Genomic DNA, 22,839 nt, shown 5'->3' on the forward strand with positions numbered 1-22,839 from the left:
TACTCTAACCAAATATACTCTAGTTTCAAAAAATTTCTAAAATAATCCATTTACAAATTTTAAATCCATTAACAAGATGGTTAAACATATCTAGCACCAACCACCAAAAGAAGAGTGTGACATTATTCTTTATCTTTTCTTTCTTGTATCCAAAACTAAAACATTTTCCAACATAAAAATAAATAAAAAATAATAATAAAAAAAAAAAAAAAAGAAAGAGAAGGAAAGAGAGTAAGGAATTTAGCAACGAGTGGGGATCCAAATAGCTAGAAGACAAAAGACAAAGAAAGAAGGAAAGGAAAACAGCACATGGGGAGGTGTGTGTGTGTGAGGTCACATATAAGCCAAAACAAAAACACTAACACACACACACACACACACACGTCCTGGTTCATTGCACCAACCCCCCACGCGCTCTCGTGTGTCTTCAACACTCCCGCCACACACGCCCACTCCTTCTTTTCCTTTTTTCTTATTTTTTCTTTCTTTCTTTCTTCCTTAAACACCTTACAACCTACGCTATTTCTTTTTTCATCTCTATCTCTGAGTTTTTGTTCTTAATTTCCTCGAAAATTCTACGATTCATTTCATCTGAGTACTATTTTTTTTTTAAAAAAATTTATAAAGAAAGGTTGTTAGGGACCGTTTTCTTGTGGAACTGTTTGTGGGTTTGACTTGTAGACTTCCTGGCCTTTGGTTTCTTTTTGATCTCCAGGTATCAATAATTCAATATTGTTAGCTTTTGCTTTTGTGATCTGTGGCTTTTTTTATATTTGATTTGCTTGGGGTTTATTTAGTGATTTCATTTCTGGGTTTTTAGCAACTTTTCTGTTTTGTTTCTAAGAAACTGGAATCTTTTTAGTCATTTTGGTTCCAATCAATATGTCAAATTGGAATTAACCCAAGTCTTGCCCATCTCTTTAATGGGTTCCAGTTTTTCTTTTCTTTTTTTGGTTCTCCCGGAAATGAACCATAAAAGTTTTTTTTTTGGTACTGAAAATGAAATGATACATAGTTTTCTGGGAAAGAAACCAAATAGAAGCTGATCGAATTAAGAAGCACCCATGTTTGGAAAATAAACAAAGTCTCTGTTTTTTTACATAACTGTTTGATGCATATACGGTAGAATAGTAAATTAGATAATTTTTCAGTCATAATATGTATATGTAGGTATGTATGTGCGTGTGTGTGTATGTCATTTATTCTTTTTTATTTAGTTATCTGCAATAATAAGACAAGAAAGTTTGACTTTTTTGGTTTGTGATTTTAGGGGATTGATCCTTGGCTGGATTTTAATTTATTGGGACTAGCATGAGTTCAGAGGCTCAAAGTCCATTGGTGGACATGGCCAATGTGGTGGCGGAGGACTCCATAGACAGGTAATTTGCTTATAGATCCTAAGTTTGTTGCTGGATGGTAGTGTGATTCTAACTATGAGATATATGTTGTAATTTAAGCAGTGCATCTTAATGCTTGAATCATAGATTGATATGCATATTGAGTAGTGTGGAATGTACACATGTAGTTACTACATGGTTGGTTTTCTCTATTTGTTAACTAGTTTACATGAAACTGCAAATTACAATTTAAGAGAATGTTTTACTTGATAGAAGGTATTGTTAACATTAAATGCAATTGGGTATAAAATGTATAGACCTGTAAGATTTTAATTAGGAGAATGATGTTATGGGTTGGACATGCCTTACAAATGACCGGTTATATGAGTTTACTAAATTATTGCAATATAACACAATTTTTTTGGTGCTCCCGCAAGCCCCTTCCTCGACGAATGAAAGGTTAAAATGTTATTCCCACTTGTTAAGTTATAGGTGCACCTATATCCTTTGGGTCTTGAATTTATGATGTCACCCTCCACCTATTCTTGGGATAGAGGAGGAGGTGCTGTTAGAGCCAGAGCCTATTCTTATTAAAGGTGTACAATTTAATGAAAGGTTGATGTCAATTAGGTGCCATCATTCATTTTGAGAAATTTGTGAGTTCTCTGTTAATTTGCAGTATACTGCTGGGAAATTTTCAATATCCATTAAAGTTGGTGGTAGGTGGATTATAGCTTGTGTAAAATATAAAAGGAAATCTTAAATATGCTTTGACAGAAAAAAGAAGCGACAAACATATATGAACTTGAAATTAGTTTGCCGTAAATAACTTTCTGTCATCCATGTCAAGGAGGGAGAATACGAATAACAATAACAATTTGATTCAACCCCATTTCTGAAGAATTACAATTTGATTTAAAAATTTTATATCATTTTTTATTTTGTGCATTCTATCTCTGTTTGTATTTGTTTCTAGTACATTCTGTTCATCATTGTGAACATGACGTACTTTATTTTTAATGAAGATGTCTATTATCTATATAAAAAAGGGGGTTTATGTGATGTTATGCTGGCTTAGATTGTCTTCATGATTTCTCCAAATTCTTAATTCACCTTTTCTGTCAAGCTCTAATTCATAGTGTTAATATGAGGCTACCGGGGGCTCTATCTATCTAAAGGACGTATGGACCCCTCCCATAGTATGGTATGGTACGATTCAGTTGAGGAACCCACCTTTCTATCACATGCAACATGAAGAACAAACTCTATATCTATTCAGGCTATGTTATCTTTGTTTACCAACCTTTAGACATCTTGGCATTGTCTCAATCTTTTCATCTATTACTATTAGCTAGTTTTTATTTTGCATTCTTTAATGCCCCCCTTCATTTATGTTTTCCTTAATACTTTTGTTGGAGTAGCACACTTGAGCTATACTTGGATGCATTGTTCTGCATAAGCAGGCATCTTTGGCATATTCCTACAGATGCTAAATGCTTATAACTTTTTCCTAGCAACATACGTTTTGGCAATAACCAGTGTGCATGATTAGTTTTTGAGACTAGTTGGTTATAACACATCTAAGTGGCTTCACATGGTTTGCATATTTGGATGAAAATAGCTAGGGCACCTTGTTTAGATGCCTTAAAGCTGTTTGTGTCGCAGGGATTGTCCTGGCAAAAAGAATAAGGGGAAAGTTCCTAAAAGAATACAAAAAGCCGAGAGGGAGAAATTGAAGCGTGAACATTTGAATGATCTTTTTCTCGACCTGGCCAATGCTCTTGGTAACTTTCATTCTTCTCATGATATTTCTTTGCCACCTACACATGTTTTAGATTTATAAAACTCCACTGTCAACATGTTTATTCTAATCAATCTTATAGTCTTGATTAGTTTTTTGGTATTCAGTATATAAACAGCAGATGTTTTTGTGTGATGATGGATCATGGTGATAGATCATTACTTGTGTCAAAAATTTTCATGTGTAGAACTGACCCAACAGAACAGTGGAAAGGCCTCTGTACTTTGTGAAGCTACTCGACTGTTGAGGGACTTGTTAAGCCAGATTGAGTGCCTCAAAAAGGAGCACACATCTCTCTTGTCTGAATCTAACTATGTAAGGCCCTTAACTATCTCTGACTGATCTTTGGTAAATAGTTTTATCCCATTTGTGAGTTTATCCAGTTTAAGTGGTAGAAACATAAGTTCATCCATTCAAGTAGTATTTTTATTTTCTACTAGTTACCTTGAGCTGACCCTCAACCGTTGTCCTTTTTGTAAAAGAGGCCTGTAAATCTTGAATTTCTGAGAAGAAACTATATGAAATTAAAGTTGTCTTGAACAGGTGACCGTTGAGAAGAATGAGCTGAGGGAGGAGAATTCTGCCCTAGAAATCGAGATTGAAAAACTGCAAAGTGAACTAGAAGAGAGAATAGCCCAATCTAAACCCGACTTGAACGTACCACCTCCCGAATTTCAACAACCAGAACTGACATCACATTTCCCGGGAGACTGTGTCAGATTGCCTGCTGTAGAACCCTCATCACAGCAAATATCTGCTGTCTTTGTCCTCCCCATTCGTCCAGAGGCATTGCCTGATGTTACCCAGCAGACATTTAAGCCCAACTCAAATGTGAGCAAACCACATGCCAGGTATCCCACGCCAATGGATTCATGGCCATCCCAACTTCTTGGGGAGCAACCAACAGCAAGGAAGGAATTTTAACTTAGTGGTAGCAATTCCTATACTGGAAAAGGTGGCCTTGAAAGAATTTAGTACTTTGGGGGTGCTTATTAGTCTGTAGCTTAGCAGTTCCTCATTATTTTTTTTTTTGGGGGGTGGGGGGGGCTAATTGGTCATGCATTAGGAGGTTTGTGTATCAATATAGAGAGTGGTTATAATAGTGTCCTCGATGTGTAGTGGCTAATGTTTGATGTCTGGCCACAGCAGGTGGTGGCTGCTCACCAATGCAATTATAATTAGAAAAAGTTATAACATAGTGGGGTTTACTGATTATTTGTTAACTGGTCCATGAAACCTCTCTCTCTCTCTCTCTCTCTCTCTCTCTCTCTCTCTCTCTTCTGGGTTAATGTAGGTAATATTTTTTTTCCCCCAAAATTACAAAGAAACATTCAGAACATAGCTAATTACAGAGTCTACTTAAACCAAATAAGAATAATGAACCTGACCATTATATTAAAGAGTACATAGACACAGACAAAACAGGTAGTTCATAAAAAGAGAAAAAAAAAATCTACCTATTTGTTTACAACTTATTCCACAAGTTTTACAATTTTGAACATCACTCCAATTTTCATCCTTTCCTTATAAGCATAACTACTTGTCTCTTGGCACTCTTGCGTAAGCTTAAGAAAGGAAAAATTGGTGTGCAGTTGAAAAATAATCCATGCAAGGTTATGAGTTTTAGCTAATTTAGGCTGGTGATCTTACAATATCTTTGCAAATATGGAGAATTAATAAGAACAATAAAGTTATAGTTGTTGGGCTTAAATTTTTTAGCATATCATGTCTTAATGAATAACATTTTACAACTTGGATGCCGCGTAGGAAGCATATGAAAACATACCTTCAGGGCAACATAAATGTAAGTTACAGCACCTATTTTGATCGTTGCACTAGTGAGTTCTAGAAAAGGGGTTAAACTAGAAAGTGAATATCATGGAATACCCTTCTTTTTTGAAAATTTTCTTCTTCACGATGAATGCTCAACTTATTAGAAACATTTTTTATTATTAGGAGGTCCATACCAAAGCTGATGAAAAGCCTAAAAGAAGGTCGTTGTTTATGTTAAGAGTACCAAGAGAGCTTTTTCTAACTTGGATCTCTCCTAAGCAATAGGTAACCAATCATGTTTTCATTGTTATTATGAATAATTTTAATTTTTTTTTTTTCTAGTAAAATGTTAGCTCTTTTGCTCTTTCTAGTAAAACCTAAGTGAAAATTTTTATTTTCTTTTATAGATGACAAAATAAAATATGTTTCAAAATTTTAACCATGAAAATCATGACATATTTTCTTCATGAGAAATATAATATAGAATATGTTTTTTATATTTAATTTGCTTGGGGTTTATTTTGTGATTTCATTTCTGGGTTTTTAGCAACTTTTCTGTTTGGTTTCTAAGAAACTGGAATCTTTTTAGTCATTTTGGTTCCAATCAATATGTCTAATTGGAATTAACCCAAGTCTTGCCCATCTCTTTAATGGGTTCCAGTTTTTTTTATTTTTTTTTTATTATATTTTATTTATGGTTCTCCCGGAAATGAACCATAAAAGTTTTTTTTTTGGTACTGAAAATGAAAAGGATACATAGTTTTCTGGGAAAGAAACCAAATAGAAGCTGATCGAATTAAGAAGCACCCATGTTTGGAAAATAAACAAAGTCTCTGTTTTTTTACATGACTGTTTGATGCATATACTGTAGAATAGTAAATTAGATAATTTTTCAGTCGTAATATGTATATATAGGTATGTATGTATGTGTGTGTATGTCATTTACTCTTTTTTATTTAGCTATCTGCAATAATAAGACAAGAAAGTTTGACTTTTTTGGTTTGTGATTTTAGGGGATTGATCATTCGGTGGATTTTAATTTATTGAGACTAGCATGAGTTCAGAGGCTCAAAGTCCATTGGTGGACAAGGTCAATGTGGTGGCGGAGGACTCCATAGAGAGGTAATTTGCTTATAGATCCTAAGTTTGTTGCTGGATGGTAGTGTGATTCTAATTATGAGATATATGTTGTAATCAGAGCATCTAAGTGCTTGAATTATAGATTGATGGATGATGCATATTGAGTAGTATGGAATGCACACATGTAGTTACTACATGGTTAGTTTTCTCTATTTGTTAACTAGTGGACATGAAACTACAAATTACAATTTAAGAGAATGTTTTACTTGAGAGAAGGTAAAACATAGTGGGGTTTACTTATTATTTGTTAACTGGTCCATGAAACCCCTCTCTCTCTCTCTCTCTCTCTCTTCTGGGTTAACGTAGGTAATATTTTTTCCCCCCAAAATTACAAAGCAACATTTACAACATAGTTAATTATAGAGTCTACTTAAACCAAATAAAATAATTAACTTGACCATTATATTAAAGAGTATTATATAGACAAGACAGGCAGTTCATAAAAAGAGAGAAATAATATATTAAAGAGTATATTTTTTCCCTATTTGTTTACAACTTGTTAGACAAGTTTTACAACTTTATATAATTTAATTTGCGTAGGCAAGGGTACAGTTGTTGCTGCTATTGGTTGGCATTGGGCACAGAGGCCAGATATGATGAATATGCCTTTGTTGCTGTGGGGCACTAGCACGGGGCTTGTTAGTGAGTGTTGCATAGCTATAATGAGAGCACTGGGCTTGCCATTTGCTATCCCTACTCTACCCTACTTTTAATACATACTTTTTGCATTTTATCCCCTCCACCATTGCCCCCGTTCTTTTGTTTCCACTCTAAATTTTATCCTCATTTTTGGGAACACCCTAACTTTGTCATCTCTTTTACTTTAATTTTGAACAAAAAGTAAGAAGTAGTAAGAGGTATTGTAATGCAGTTAGTTCACCAATTTTTTGATTTTATGTTTTCAAATTTAGAACACAGTTTTTCTAAAATTGTATTTGAAATCAGTTGTCAAAACACAATTTTACCACATATTTTGTTTGATGCCTATTTTAAAAAATAAGTTCTCAAAACTAAAAACTGAGAAAAATGGTGTTTGAGAGCAATTTTGTGTTTTATAAGAATTGAGAACCAACTTAATTTAGTTCTCAGTTCTTATAAAACACTAAAAACTTATTTCCTATTTTCAGTCTTGTACGGTAAAAGTTGGATTCAGATTTTTTGAACACAAAAAAACATTTGCCAAACAACATTTTTCTTGGTAGGGCCCACGATTTTTAGTAAATGAAAACAAACAAGTTGAAAACACCTTCACCAAGGCAAAGAGTATCGAGTTGGAATTCCCCACCAAATCCCTATTATTCTTTAGAAAATAATTTAGAGCCTATTTGGTCAAAATTTTTTGTTTTATGTTTTCAAATCTAAAAAATAGTTCTCAAAAATTGTAAGGAATAAGTTTTCAAACACACAATTTTACCGCATTTTTTGTTTGGTACCTATTTTAGAAAACGAGTTCTCAAAACTAAAAACCAGAAAAAAAAAAAATGATGTTTTATATAAATTTTTAGTTCCCAAAATTACATGTTATTCTGACAAAAGTAACAATACAAAATTGTTAGGACTACAAAAACCCACTTAAACAAACCCCATAAATCCACCACCGTGACTATGTCCTACCACACCAAAACAAACCTAGCAATCTCTATATTGACAACCTAAAATCGCGAAAATCATATCATTAAATATAGTTATGTCCTCAAAAAACATCAAAAAATTGTTTAATGTTTTGAATTTGGAATTTTGCAAATTTGAAAACCAAAAACTAAACATACTTGTCAAACAATATTTCTCTTTATGTGGTCTAGGGATGGAGCCAGGACTTAAAGTTAGGAGGGGCAGCTTTGCTGTTAGTTGCGTGTGGCGACTCTAGCATCTGACTCGATTGCTTAACAACTAATGGGTTTTTTTTTTTTTAAATTTTTTTTTTATGTATGTGTCCAAGTATGGACAAAATTATTTTGTTTAAAATTTTCTAACGGGCTAGGTTGTTTGTTTTGGGTAAAATTGGTTGATTAAGTTTAATTGTTTTTAACTCTATTGGTAATTTTTGTTGTTGAATAATTTTTTTAGGCTTATTTATTTTACTTTAGATTTTAGATCTAGTCTTTAAAAACAGAAATGTGCTAGAATTACAAATTTTTTTACAAATTATTAATGTGGTGATGGTTATTAGTAAGTAAAAATGCGATATAAGTGATGAATCTAGGTGCAAACCAATAAAATTTTACTACTGCAACAGTTTGTAAAAATGTTATAGGAAAGTTTGTGGCTAGAGTAGTACTCTTAAAAGAATCAATAATAATGTTAAGTGGGGTAAAGTGTGATTTTATATAACAAAATTGCTAAAATGAGTGCCTACATATATATATATATATATATATATATATATATATATATATATATATATATATATATATATATATTAATTTAAAAAAAAATAGGGGGGCCACTGTCCCCTCGTCCAAGTCTCCCTGACGTGGTCCACAGTATTTCTCTTTTATTTGTTGTATTCTTGTGGTGAACAGTTTCCGAAGGTACTATTGACAGAGATGTTGTTTGGGTTTATTTGATGACCCAGGTGGAGATTTTAGAGATGAGTGTGCCAATTAAGGAATTTTGTTCTTCACTTTTCAGTGCAGCAATCTTCACCTTTTTTTTTTGCAAACAAATGTATTATATGTTCACATCATTTTCACAATATGGCAAGTTGTTACTAGTTATTATTATTGGGGCAAAAAAGTAATCTTAGTGTTAGGTTTAAATTTGAACCAATAACAACTAACCACCTATAATTTGTTGTGAAAATATTGTAAAAATATTATGAACGTAGTACCTCTCTCCCTTAATATAATTTTTACTTTATCTCCCCTCCAAGCAAAACATTCTCATACCAACAAATTTAAATTTTCGTACTGCATGGACAGATTTGGTAGATGCCACCTGTCTCACCCGACAAGTTTGTAACCTTATTATTATTATTATTATTACATAACCTTGGGATCCAAATCCCTTTAAAGCATCTTTTGCCCTACCTTTTCTAAGAGCTGTTTGTTCTCCACTTTAAGCTGCTTCTTCATCACTTTGAGCTCCTCCTTCTTCTCAGAGCTGCTTCTTCTCCACTTTGAGCTTCTCCTTCTCCAAAAATGCCATCTGTTTCTCTCAAACCCACCCTTAAGCCCCACAAATTCCATTTCTCCAAAGCTCCTCATCACAACTTTCCTTTTTCCCAACTCTATTTCTCCAGATCTACATCTCATAACAACTTTCCTTCTTCCCTACTAAGCTTTCCAAATAGTTACAACTCATGCTTTCTGAGTTTAACCAATAGATGTTATTGCAAAGTTGGATCGTACGAGCACTGGGTATCCTCTCTCTTTTTCTCTCTCACTACAAAAAAGGGGCAATCCCAGCGTATGCAAAAGCGTTGGGCTATCCCGACCCTTTTTTTCCCAGCGCTTTAAACCGCCACACAGTGACAGTTAGTATAGGGTTGCCAGACCTATATTATTATTATTATTATTATTATTATTATTATTATTATTATTATTACTATTATTATATAACCTTGGGATCCAAATTCCTTTAAAGCATCTTCCGCCCTACCTTTTCTCGGAGCTGCTTCTTCTCCACTTTGAGCTTCTCCTCCTCCAAAAATGCCATCTGTTTCTCTCAAACCCACCCTTAACCCCCACAAATTCCATTTCTCCAAAGCTCCTCATCACAACTTTCCTTCTTCCCAACTCTATTTCTCCAAATCTACATCTCATAGCAACTTTCCTTCTTCCCTGCTAAGCTTTCCAAATAGTTACAACTCATGCTTTCTGAGTTTAATCAAGAAATGTTATTGCAAAGTTGGATTGTACGAGCACTGGGTATCCTCTCTTTTTTTCTCTCTCACTACAAAAAAGGGGCAATCCCAGCATATGCAAAAGCGTTGGGCTATCCCGACACTTTTTTTCCCAGTGCTTTAAACTGCCACGTAGTGACAGTCGATATAGGGTCGCCGGACATATACTATACTATAAAATACTATACTATTATTATTATTATTATTATTACTATTATTATTATTATTATTATTATTATTATAATTATATAACCTTGGGATTCAAATCCCTTTAAAGCATCTTCTACCCAACCTTTTCTTAGAGCTGCTTTTCCTCCACTTTAAGCTTCTCCTCCTCCAAAAATGCCATTTGTTTCTCTCAAACCCACCCTTAACCCCCACAAACTCCATTTCTCCAAAGCTTCTCATCACAACTTTCCTTCTTCCCAACTCTATTTCTCCAGATCTACATCTCATAGCAACTTTCCTTCTTCCCTGCTAAGCTTTCCAAATAGTTACAACTCATGCTTTCTGAGTTTAACCAAGAAATGTTATTGCAAAGTTGGATCGTACGAGCACTGGGTATCCTCTCTCTTTTTCTCTCTCACTACAAAAAAGGGGCAATCCTAGCGTATGCAAAAGCATTGGGCTATCCCAACGCTTTTTTTCCCAGTGCTTTAAACCGCCACGCAGTGACAGTCGGTATAAGGTCGCCAGACCTATACTATACTATACTATACAATACTATACTATTATTATTATTATTATTATTATATAACCTTGGGATCCAAATCCCTTTAAAGCATCTTCTGCCCTACCTTTTCTCAGAGCTGCTTATTCTCCACTTTGAGCTTCTCCTCCTCCAAAAATGCCATCTGTTTATCTTAAACCCACCCTTAACCCCCACAAATTCCATTTCTCCAAAGCTCCTCATCACAACTTTCCTTCTTCCTAACTCTATTTCTCCAGATCTGCATCTCATAGCAACTTTCCTTCTTCCCTGCTAAGCATTCCAAATAGTTACAACTCATGCTTTCTGAGTTTAACCTAGAAATGTTATTGCAAAGTTAGATCGTATGAGCACTGGGTATCCTCTCTCTTTTTCTCTCTCACTACAAAAAAGGGGCAATCCCAGCGTATGCAAAAGGGTTGGGCTATCCTGACGCTTTTTTTCCCAGTGCTTTAAACCGCCACGCAGTGACAGTCGGTATAGGGTTGCCGGACCTATACTATACTATACTATACTATACTTTTATTATTATTATTATTATTATTATTATTATTATTATTATTATTATTATTATTATTATTATTATTATTATATAACCTTGGGATCCAAATCCCTTTAAAGCATCTTCTGCCCCACCTTTTCTCGGAGCTGCTTCTTCTCCACTTTGAGCTTCTCCTCCTCCAAAAATGCCATATGTTTCTCTTAAACTGACCCTTAACCCCCACAAATTCCATTTCTCCAAAGCTCCTCATCACAACTTTCCTTCTTCCTAACTCTATTTCTCTAGATCTACATCTCATAGCAACTTTCCTTCTTCTTTGCTAAGCTTTCCAAATAGCTACAACTCATGCTTTCTGAGTTTAACCAAGAAATGTTATTGCAAAGTTGGATCGTACGAGCACTGGGTATCCTCTCTATTTTTCTCTTTCACTACAAAAAAGGGGCAATCCCAGCGTATGTAGAAGCACTGGGCTATCCCAATGCTTTTCTTTCAAGCGCTTTAAACCGCCACGTAGTGACAGTTGGTGTAGGGTCGCCGGACCTATACTATACTATACTATACTATACTATTATTATTATTGATGATGCAAAGAAGATCAGTAGGCTAGATGCTTTGGACTTGAAAGGACTACTGGTTCTCTTTGCGGCCTGAAAAAAGAAAGAAAAGCAAATCAAAGGCGACCGGGGCTGCTGGCCAAAAACCCTCCGATGGCAAAGTTAGTTTTTCTCTCTATGTTATCTGAGTTCCAACTTTTTTGGAGTAAAAAATGAACATACCTTGGCATTTTCTGAAACAGCCTTTATATAGTGTTCTTATAGGCGGTTATCAAAATTGGAACTTCTCCTGGATTCAAGGAGAGGTAGAAATCAAACGTAACTTGCATAACCGTTTAGAAGTTATGCTTCTGTTCCACAACGGATACCTGGCGGTTATGCATGGGATAAGGGATTATCACGTCATATTCGGAGATTTTCCTAAGTATGATACCCTCGTCCTGGAGTTCCTTAGTTGAGTGTGCTTTGGTACACGCGCAGGGGCTGTCTCGTCTAACAGGAAAATTCCTTCAAGACGAGGTTGTCGGCACTCTGGATGAGTGCATCACTCTGGTGGTGCTTACCTCGTCCAGAGCTCTTCTCCCTTGGACGAGGTAATTGTAGGTAAGTTTCTGAGGGTGTTTGCAATAGTAGGTGGGTTATGGACGACCTGTATGGACGACTCGGAGATAGGCTAAATCAGTTCCCTATCAATTATTATTATTATTATTATTATTATTATATAACCTTGGGATCCAAATCCCTTTAAAACATCTTCGGCCCTACCTTTTCTTAGAGCTGCTTCTTCTCCACTTTGAACTTCTCCTCCTCCAAAAATGCCCTCTGTTTCTCTCAAACCCACCCTTAACCCCACAAATTCCATTATCCAAAGCTCCTCATCACAACTTTTCTTCTTCCCAACTCTATTTCTCTAGATCTACATCTCATAGCAACTTTCCTTCTTCCCTGCTAAGCTTTCCAAATAGTTACAGCTCATGCTTTCTGAGTTTAACCAAGAAATGTTATTGCAAAGTTGGATCGTTCGAGCACTGGGTACCCTCTTTCTTTTTCTCTCTTACTACAAAAAAGGGGCAATCCCAGTGTATGCAATAGCGCTAGGCTATCCCAATGCTTTTTTTCCCAGCGCTTTAAACCGCCACGCAATGACAGTCGGTATAGGGTCGCCGGACCTATACTAGCACTTTTCAAAAGTGCCGGGATAGGTCTCGGCACTTTTCAGACCTTGTTCTAGTGCTTTTACTTGTGTCGGGACAGTCCTGACCAACAACTTTGAAGACCTGTACTAGCGGATTTCAGGGCCTATACCGGCGCTTTTTAATAATAATAAAAAAAGCGCCAATATAGGTCTATCTATACTAGCGGTTTATAACCGCCCCTATAGGGTATTTATGAAAATATGAATACATCGGCATAGGCAGTAGCTATTCTCGCGTTTTCGAAAGCGCTAGTATAGGTCTTCAATAAATTAAATAACAAGGCCTATACCAGCACTTTTAAGACGTCGTAATAGGCCCTGCTTATACCATACACTTTTCTGGCGGTTTGTAAAGCTCTGCAATAGGGTTTTTTTTTTAAAAAAAAAAAAAAAAAAATTATAGCACCTATAATGAACCTACAATTCATAGCACCTGTAATCTATACTTTATATAACCTACAATTCATATTTTCCAAAAGCAAATACAATACCACTTTAAACCAACAAACCAAATATATTTAATTACACCATATCAATAATTACATCCCAAATATCTAGATTATTATACACAAAATAATACATCCCAAGTGTCTAGAATTTTATAATAAATTTTCCAACTATAACATATATAGATCAAAGTTTGAAAATTTATTATACATATCAAAATGTCCAGGTAGTTACTCCAAAATAAGGCCCACTATCTACGTCAACATCGCCTAATGTCTATCATCGATGATACGCGATTATCACTGGGAGAATGGACATCCGCTTCCAAATCATCACCATCCTACAATATAATAAACACACAATGGATTAGTTTACATCAATGTATTAGTATTTTGTCAGTACCAACATTAAATCACATCTATTTATAATTATTGTGAATGTCAAATTTTGTATCAATTTATAATATAAAACTCATGAATCCATGCATATAATAAATTCAAAACAATATTAAAAGAAAAAAACTATAGTTTTGAATAGTTTACTAATGAGATGGTTTTATCTCCTATCATTTTGAATAGTTTTGGACATTTTTTTGCGTTTACGTGGGCATTTTGGTCACTTTTTCGATTTATGGGGGTAATTTGGTCTTATTCAAGTAATTGATGGTATTTTGGTCTTTTTCGATGTTTTGGGGGTACTTTGGTCATTGGCCAAGTTTTAGGAGGGTATTGGTCATTTATTATGAGAAATCCTTAGTCTAGCTCTTTTCAAAGCGCCGGGATAGGTATACCCCATAATGGAATGGAGTAATCCTATTCTAGCACTTTTAAAAGCACCGGGATAGGACTACTAGGTCTCCCCCATAAGGGAATAGAGTAGTCCTATCCCAGGGCTTTTATAGCACTGGTATAAGTTAACCCTATTCCAGCGCTTTTAAAAGTACTGGAATAGAGTTAACCTATCCTAGCGTTGTATGGACAGATTTGGTACGTGCCACCTGTCTCACCCCAACAAGTTTGTAACCTTATTATTATTATTATTATTATTATTATTATATAACCTGGGGATCCAAATCCCTTTAAAGCATCTTCTGCCTTACCTTTTCTCAGATGTGCTTCTTCTTCACTTTGAGCTCTTCCTTCTCCAAAAATGCCATCTGTTTCTCTCAAACCCACCCTTAACCCCCACAAATTCCATTTCTCCAAAGCTCCTCATCACAACTTTCCTTCTTCCCAACTCTATTTCTCCAGATCTACATCTCATAGCAATTTTCCTTCTTCCCTACTAAACTTTCCAAATAGTTACAACTCATGCTCTCTAAGTTTAACCAAAAAATGTTATTGCAAAGTTGGATAGTATGAGCACTGGGTATCCTTTCTCTTTTTCTCTCTCACTGCCAAAAAAGGGGGGCTATCCTAGCGTTTGCAAAAGCGTTGGGATAGCACTAAAAGGCGCCAGAATAGGCCAAAATGCCTATCTCTATACTTTTTTTTTCCTGTTGCTTTAAACAGCCGGTATAGGGTCACCAGACTTGTACCAGCGCTTTTCAAAAGCGCCGAGATAGGTCCCGATGCTTTTCAGATCCTATTCCAGTGCTTTTACTTGTGTCGGGACAGTTCTGATGTACAATTTTGAAGACCTGTACCGGCAGATTTTCAGGCCTATACCAGCGGTTTTATAACCACCCCTATAGGGTATTTACGGAAATATGAATACAACCTATACCAACGCTTTTAAAAGCGCGGGGATAGGTATATCCCATAATGGAATGGAGTAACCCTATTCCAACACTTTTAACAACGTTGGGATAGGTTAATTCTATTCCAACGCTTTTGAAAGTGTCGGGATAGGTCTCCTTCATAAGAGAATAAAGTAATCCTATCCTAGCACTTTCGAGAGTGCAGGGATAGGGCTAACCTATTACAGCGCTGTTAAAGCATCGAGATAGGATCTTTTCAAATAAGAAAATAATTTTAAAAAAATCGATAATTTTGACCTATAGCAGCGGTTTGAAAACGCTGCAATAGGGCTTTCTATACTAGCGGTTTTGAAAACCACCACTATGGGTCTTCTATTGCAGCGATTTATGAAGCATCGGTGTTCAAATGCTGCAATAGGATTTCCTATACTAGTGGCTTCAAAAAGCGCTGCTACATGCTCTTTTATTACGGCAATTTTTAAAAGCGTCAGGGAAAAAACGCTGCAATAGGACGATTTTTTTTGTAGTGTCTTTGTTCTTTTTTTTCTCTCTTTTTCTATGTTTTTCTATGAAGAAGCCGCTCTTGCAGCTGTTGCTTCTGATTCTCCTACCATGTATTGTGTGTGTATATATATTATTATTATTATTATTTTCCTGCTGTGAACATAATACAAATACAATAATATTCAAATATTTTGTCTTACGTTTTTGTTTAGATTCTGGTGTAATGTGAAGGGATATAATATAATATATATTTGGGGGCATTGATCTATTTTTATTAGGGCATTGCTTCAAATTAAATAAAAAATACAAAAAAATTCAAGTTTCTATTGTTCTTGATTGCTACTATTTGTAGTGGGTTTGGGATTCAATTTTCTTTGATTTGAATTTTATTTATTTTATAACATAATATATATTTGCTATTTTGTTTTTTTGTTTATCAGCTGTTGGTTTGAAGTTTCTCTTAGGTTGTTGTGTGTTGGAGTTAGTGTTGTGGTGTATGTATGTCTTTGGTAGTATGTGTTGCATAATATTTCTCACGGTGTTGTGTGTTGTTACTTTTCTAAGTCTTGTTGTACTCTCTGCTTGTTCTAGCTAATAAAATCCCTCCTTTTATACAATATATATATATATATATATATATATATATATATATATTTATTTATTTATTTATATTTAATTCAAATATTTGATTTTTCAGCCTGATGACTATATCCCCAAACGGGACTAGCCAAGCAAAAGAGGCATCATTGCTAACCTGCCACATCAAGGGGATCGAGGTAAGTTATTTGTGCTGTGCTATTAATTAATAACTAGCTTGAACAATAGTGTCAATATTTTTGAGGTTATTAAATTATTAATATTAGTTCATTTTTGAAAAGTACTTTTTAGCTTTAGCACTTATTGGGGCAGTCATGTGAATTGGGGTCTTTATATATTTCATTAAGATAATAATGACTTTTTAGCTTTTGGTTATTGTTTATTTACTCCATTCCATTATGGGGTATACCTATCCCGGCGCTTTTAAAAGCGCTGGAATAGGGTTCCCTTCCCCTATTCCAGCGCTTTTAAAAGTGCCGAGATAAATATACCCCATAATGGAATGGAGTAACCCTATTCCACCGTTTTTAACAGCGCTGGGATAGGTTAACTCTATTTCAGCACTTTTAAAAGCGTTGGGATAAGTCTCCTCCATAAGGGAATAGAGTAATCCTGTTGAAAGTGCTGGAATAAGGTTAACCTATTGCAACACTTTTAAAGCACCAGAATAGGATCTTTTCAAATAAGAAAATAATTTTTAAAAATTGGTAATTCTGACCTATAGCAGCGGTTTAAAAATGCTGCAATAGGGCTTCCTATACCAGTGGTTTTGGAAACCGCCGCTGTAGATCTCTTATTGCAGTGATTTATGAAGCGCCAATGTTGAAATGCCGTAATAGGATTTCCTATTCCAGCTATTTCAAAATTCATTGTTACAGGCTCCTCTATTACAATGGTTTTTGAAAGCACCAAGAAAAAAATGCTGCAATAGGACGATTTTTTTGTAGTGTCTTTGTTCTTTTTTCTCTCTTTTTAGTGTTGTTCTTTTTTCTCTCTCTCTTTTTTATTGTGTTTTTTAGTGAAGAAGCCGCTCTTGCAACTGTTACTTCTAAGAAAGAAGTTGCTTTTGAGAAAGAAGCAACAGCTGTTGCAGTGAAAGAAGCCGCTCTTGCAGCTGTTGCAATTTAAGTAGTGCATCTTAGTGCTTGAATTATAAATTGATGGATGATGCATATTGAGTAGTATGGAATGTACACATGTAGTTACTACATGGTTGGTTTTCTCTATTTGTTAACTAGTGTACATGAAACTGCAAATTACAATTTAAGAGAGTGTTTTACTTGAGAGAAGGTAAAACATAGTAGGGTTTACTTATTATTTGTTAACTGGTCCATGAAACCTACCTCTCTCTCTCTCTCTCTTCAAGGTTAACATAGGTAATATTTTTCCCCCCAAAATGACAAAGAAACATTTAGAACATAGCTAATAATAGAGTCTACTTAAACCAAATAAGAATAATTAACTTGACCATTATATTAAAGAGTATATAGTCAAAGACAAGACAGGTAGTTCAGAAAAAGAGAGAAAAAAAAATCTCCCTATTTGTTTACAACTTGTTCGACAAGTTTTACAATTTTATATAATTTAATTTGCGTAGGCAAGGGTGCTGCTGTTGGTTGGCATTGGGCATAGAGGCCAGATATGATGAATATGCCTTTGTTGCTATGTGGCACCAGCACTGGGCTTGTCACTTGTCAGTGAGTGTTGCGCAACTATAATAAGAGCATTGGGCTTGCCATTTGCTATCCCTACTCAACCCTACTTTTAATACATTCTTTTTGCATTTTATCCCCACCCCTATTGCCCCCTTTCTTTTGTTTCCACTCTAAATTTTATCCTCATTTTTGGGAACACCCTAGCTTTGTCATCTCTTTTACTTTAATTTTTGAACAAAAAGTGAGAAGTAAGCGGTAATGTAATGCAATTAGTTCACCAATTTTTTGGTTTTATGTTTTCAAATTTAGAACACAGTTTTTCTAAAATTGTATTTGAAATCAGTTGTCAAAACACAATTTTACCGCATTTTTTGTTTGACGCCTATTCTAGAAAATAAGTTCTCAAAACTAAAAACTGAGAAAATGGTGTTTGGGAGCAATTTTGTGTTTTATAAGAATTGAGAACTGACTTAATTTAATTCTCAGTTCTTATAAAACACAAAATTGCTCCCAAAACACCATTTTCTCAGTTTTTAGTTTTGAGATCTATTTTCAATCTTGTACTATAAAAGTTGGATTCAAATTTTTGAAAATAGAAAAACATTTTCCAAACAACATTTCTCTAGGTGGGGCCCACGATTTTTAGAAAATGAAAACAAACAAGTTGAAAACATCTTCACCAAGGCAAAGAGTATCGAGTTGGAATTCCCCACCAAATCCCTATTATTCTTTAGAAAATAATTTAGAGCCTATTTGGCCAAAAATTTTTGTTTTATGTTTTCAAATCTAAAAAATAGTTCTCAAAAATTGTAAGGTATAAGTTTTCAAACACACAATTTTACCGCATTTTTTGTTCAGTACCTATTTTAGAAAGCAAGTTCTCAAAACTAAAAAAAAAATGATGTTTTATATAAATTTTTAGTTCCCAAAATTACATGTTATATTGACAAAAGTAACAATACAAAATTTTTAGGACTACAAAAACCCACTTAAATAAACCCCATAAATCCTCCACCGTGACTATCCTACCACACCAAAACAAACCTAGAAATCTCTATATTGACAACCTAAAATTGCGAAAATCATATCATTAAATATAGTTATGGCCTTAGAAAACACCAAAAAATTGTTTCATGTTTTCAATTTGGAATTTTGAAAACTAAAAACTGAAAATACTTGTCAAACAATATTTCTCTTTATGTGGTCCATACTTGTCCACACTTGTATGGAATTTTGTCCATACTTGTCATATCATTAAATATTTCTCTCTTGAAGTAAGGAGGGGTTACTTTGCTGTTAGTTGCGTGTGGTGACTCTAGCATTCGACTCGGTTGCTTAACAATTGATGGTTTTTTTTTTTTGGTATTTTTTATGTATGCGTCCACGTATGGACAAAATTACTTTGTTTTAAATTTTTTAACGGGTCAGGTTGTTTGTTTTGGATAAAATTGGTTGATTGAGTTTAATTGTTTTTTAACTTTACTATTGGTAATTTTGTTGTTGAATAATTTTTTTGGGCTTATTTATTTTACTTTAGATTTTAGATTTGGCCTTTAAAAAGAGAAAAATGCTAGAATTATAAACTTTTTTACAAATTATTAATGTGGGGAGTGGTTATTAGTAAGTAAAAATGCGATGTAAGTAATGAACCTAGGTGCAAACTAATAAATTTTACTACCGTAACAGTTTGTAAAAATGTTATAGAAAAGTTTATGACTAGAGTAGTATTCTTAATAGAATCAATGATAATGTTAAGTGGGGCAAAGTGTGATTTTATATAACAAAATTGCTAAAATTAGTGCCTATATATATGAAGGAAAAATTCTGGTTTTGTATCTCATACAAAACACATAGCGGAAGCAACAAATAAGGATATATTTCATTCATGATTGATAACGTGCACTATGTAAATTTTAGAATTTAAGAACAAGATGGCGTACCTTGGTGTGGAGAAATTCAAAACAAATATTAGAAGCACTTGGGAACACTTTTAATCTTCACTCCAATTCCACTTTACGCCCAAGATGTGTAGTCTCTCAATCAGTTTTCAAATGGAGAATGAAAGTGTGTTTCACACTCTCTCACACACCGTTTTTTAATTTCTCTTTTTCACTTCTAAAAATTCTGTATGTTTCTCCCTTTATAACTAACTGATTATCTAATTGGGCTGGCCTATTAGGCCTTTCCAATTGGGCTTTAGTGTGTGGTTTGGAGTGGGACCAAAAGGGACCAATAAGACACTAGTTCCAATGGGTCTTGGGCTTTTCCGTCAACTTTTGACAAGCCCAAAATTACCATTAATTATATTTAATACCACTATATAAATATAATTGCACTCTAGGCCTTACTAATAAATTATATCCCAAGACTTTATTATGCATACAACCCCTTCATTAAAATATTCGTAGCAATTCAAAGTCATGAATATAGACTGACACTTTGAAGATTACTACATCTTAATCCTTGAGTACCTGGTTTAATCCTTTATGTTATTCGTCATATATTTATGAAATCCAATTTCATAAATATATACTTTAGTAACTCCTTACTAAAGTGGTTGGGCCCAACACTCTGAATAACTAAATCCATTAAACTTATCTCAAGGGAATATTTTGTATCTCCATTAAGAGACTATGAATTCCATCTTGAGAATATATGTTCCATCAACACTAAATGCGGATGCCCAACATACTGAGGTTTTGACCGTAACTAATAGATCTCACTCCTGATATATCAAAACAACCTACATCTCATGATCAGGTCCATTATTCTCTCAGGATTTAGAGTTGATGTAAATAGAAGTCGTGAGATTTATTATTCATTTGACAGTCGTTAGGAGAATAATAAATCTCACAGTCCAATTCAATATGTTTTAACTTTTAAAACATATCAACATACCAACTAGAAGTCTCCACTTCCATGATCAAGACAAATCATCTTAATTGATATGTTATAGTCTTCGCAGATGAAACGCCCAATTTCATCACCGACTACGAACTAAACTTCTGAGTTTACAAAGAACTTGTGATTTATATCTTCTGTGACTTTTCACATAAATCACATACAATGCATCTCATGGACTATGATAATGTCTTAGTTCATTTATAGATAGTCTCATATAATTAAACAATTTAATTATTAAATACATGCCAATAAATTGAGTTTTAGGGCATAAACCCCAACAATATATTAATTTAAAAAAAATAGGGGGCCACTGCCCTTCGTCCAAGTCTCCCTTCGTCCTTGATGTGGTCCACAATATTTCTGTTTTATTTGTGGTATTCTTGTGGTGGATAGTTTCCGAAGGTGCTATTGAGAGATTTGGTAAGTGCCACTTGTCTCACCCTGACAGGTTTGTAACCTTTTTTTTTTTTAATTATTATTATTATTATTATTATTATTACTATTATTATTATTATTATTATTATTATTATATAACTTGGATGGATCCAAATCCCTTTAACACACTTTTCACCTTTCCTCTAAGCTTCTTCTGCCCTACCTTTTCTCAGAGCTCCTTCTCCACTTTTTCACCAACTTTTCTCAAAACTTCTTCTCCATTTTTTCACCACCCTTTCTCAGATCTACTTCTCCACTTTTTTCACCTACCTTTGAGCTCCCCCTCCTCCGCCAAATGCCGTTCATTTCTCTTAAACCCACCCTCAACCCCCACAAATTCCATTTCTCCAAAGCTTCATCTCATCACAACTTTCCTTCTACCAAAAAATTGTTTCATGTTTTCAATTTGGAATTTTGAAATTTTGAAAACCAAAAACTGAAAATACTTGTCAAACAATTTTTCTCTTTATGTGGTCCTGGGACGGAGGTAGGACTTGAAGTTAGGAGAGGCAGCTTTGTTGTTAGTTGTGTGTGGCGACTCTAGCATCCGACTCGGTTGCTTAACAACTAATAGTTTTTTTTTTTATTTTTTATTTTAATGTATGCGTCCAAGTATGGACAAAATTATTTTGTTTAAAATTTTTTAACGGGTCAGGTTGTTTGTTTTGGATAAAATTAGTTAATTGAGTTTAATTGTTTTTAACTTTACTATTGGTAATTTTTGTGAGCTTATTTATTTTACTTTAGATTTTAGATCTGGCCTTTAAAAAGAGAAAAATGCTAAAATTACAAACTTTTTACAAATTATTAATGTGGTAAGTGGTTATTAGTAAGTAAAAATGCGATGTAAGTGATGAACCCAAGTGCAAACCAATAAAATTTTACTGCCGTAATAGTTTGTAAAATGTTATAAAAAAGTTTGAGGCTAGAGTAGTACTCTTAAAGGAATCAATGTCAATGTTAAGTGGGGCAAAGTGTGATTTTATATAACAAAATTGCTAAAATTAGTGCCTATATATATATATTAATTTTTTTTAAAATAGGGGGCCATTGCCCCTCGTCCAAGTCTCCCTCCGTCCTTGGCGTGGTCCATAGTATCTCTCTTTTATTTGTGGTATTCTTGTGGTGGACAATTTACGAAGGTACACATATCATCACATGGAGTAGAAAAGGGGAAAGGTATGCACGAAGCGACCCGGCATCCAGAGATGCCTCCTAAATGGTTACATCCAAATAAGGCCTCATGGGTGTCGGATGTAACCACACAACCACAAACCTGCTAAGGGCGTCAAGTGTGGCAAAGCCTAGAACTAGAGAGGCTAACATGGAAGATAAAGCATAGAAGCATGCAAGCATGGACACACAAATAAGGATAATCCAAACCCTTTGATGTGGGCCAAGGTGCACAAATGATGACAAAGACCATAGGGTCTACATCGAGTTCTAACTATTAGGCCAAAACACAAGAAAATGCGATAAAAGGAACAAAAAGGCTACAATAGCACATGACATGACAAACATAGCCTAGGTCTAGGCATACAAACATGGCATGGAGCGCACAAGCACATGGAATATAGCATAAAACATAAACACATGGTATGAGCACATGGAAGCATGTTGACCTAAACACATAAGCATGTAAGGATGTAGATCTAAGCATGGATGGGGTAAGAAGCATGGAAGCCGGCATGTGAGCATGTAAACCTAGGCATGGCATGCAAACATCACACAAGGTGCAAATCA

The 22,839-nt window shown here is 34.6% G+C and overlaps 1 protein-coding gene and 1 long non-coding RNA gene across 2 annotated transcripts; both read left to right on the forward strand.

Annotated features, from left to right (window-relative positions):
- The first annotated feature begins 396 nt into the window (after positions 1–396).
- Positions 397–4,353, forward strand: LOC142633149 (transcription factor bHLH47). Its single transcript, XM_075807420.1, has 5 exons — positions 397–715; positions 1,271–1,379; positions 3,003–3,121; positions 3,326–3,453; positions 3,682–4,353. The coding sequence occupies exons 2-5, from the start codon at positions 1,312–1,314 to the stop codon at positions 4,060–4,062; spliced, it is 696 nt and encodes a 231-aa protein (XP_075663535.1). The 5' UTR covers positions 397–715; positions 1,271–1,311; the 3' UTR covers positions 4,063–4,353.
- A 310-nt stretch (positions 4,354–4,663) lies between these two features.
- Positions 4,664–6,845, forward strand: LOC142630698 (uncharacterized). Its single transcript, XR_012843415.1, has 3 exons — positions 4,664–5,196; positions 5,925–6,033; positions 6,592–6,845. It is a non-coding gene; the product is annotated as an uncharacterized LOC142630698 (long non-coding RNA).
- Positions 6,846–22,839: the final 15,994 nt, after the last annotated feature.

The sequence above is a fragment of the Castanea sativa genome, chromosome 4 (genome assembly GCF_040712315.1).
Source record: "Castanea sativa cultivar Marrone di Chiusa Pesio chromosome 4, ASM4071231v1".
NCBI classification, from domain to species: Eukaryota; Viridiplantae; Streptophyta; class Magnoliopsida; order Fagales; family Fagaceae; genus Castanea; species Castanea sativa.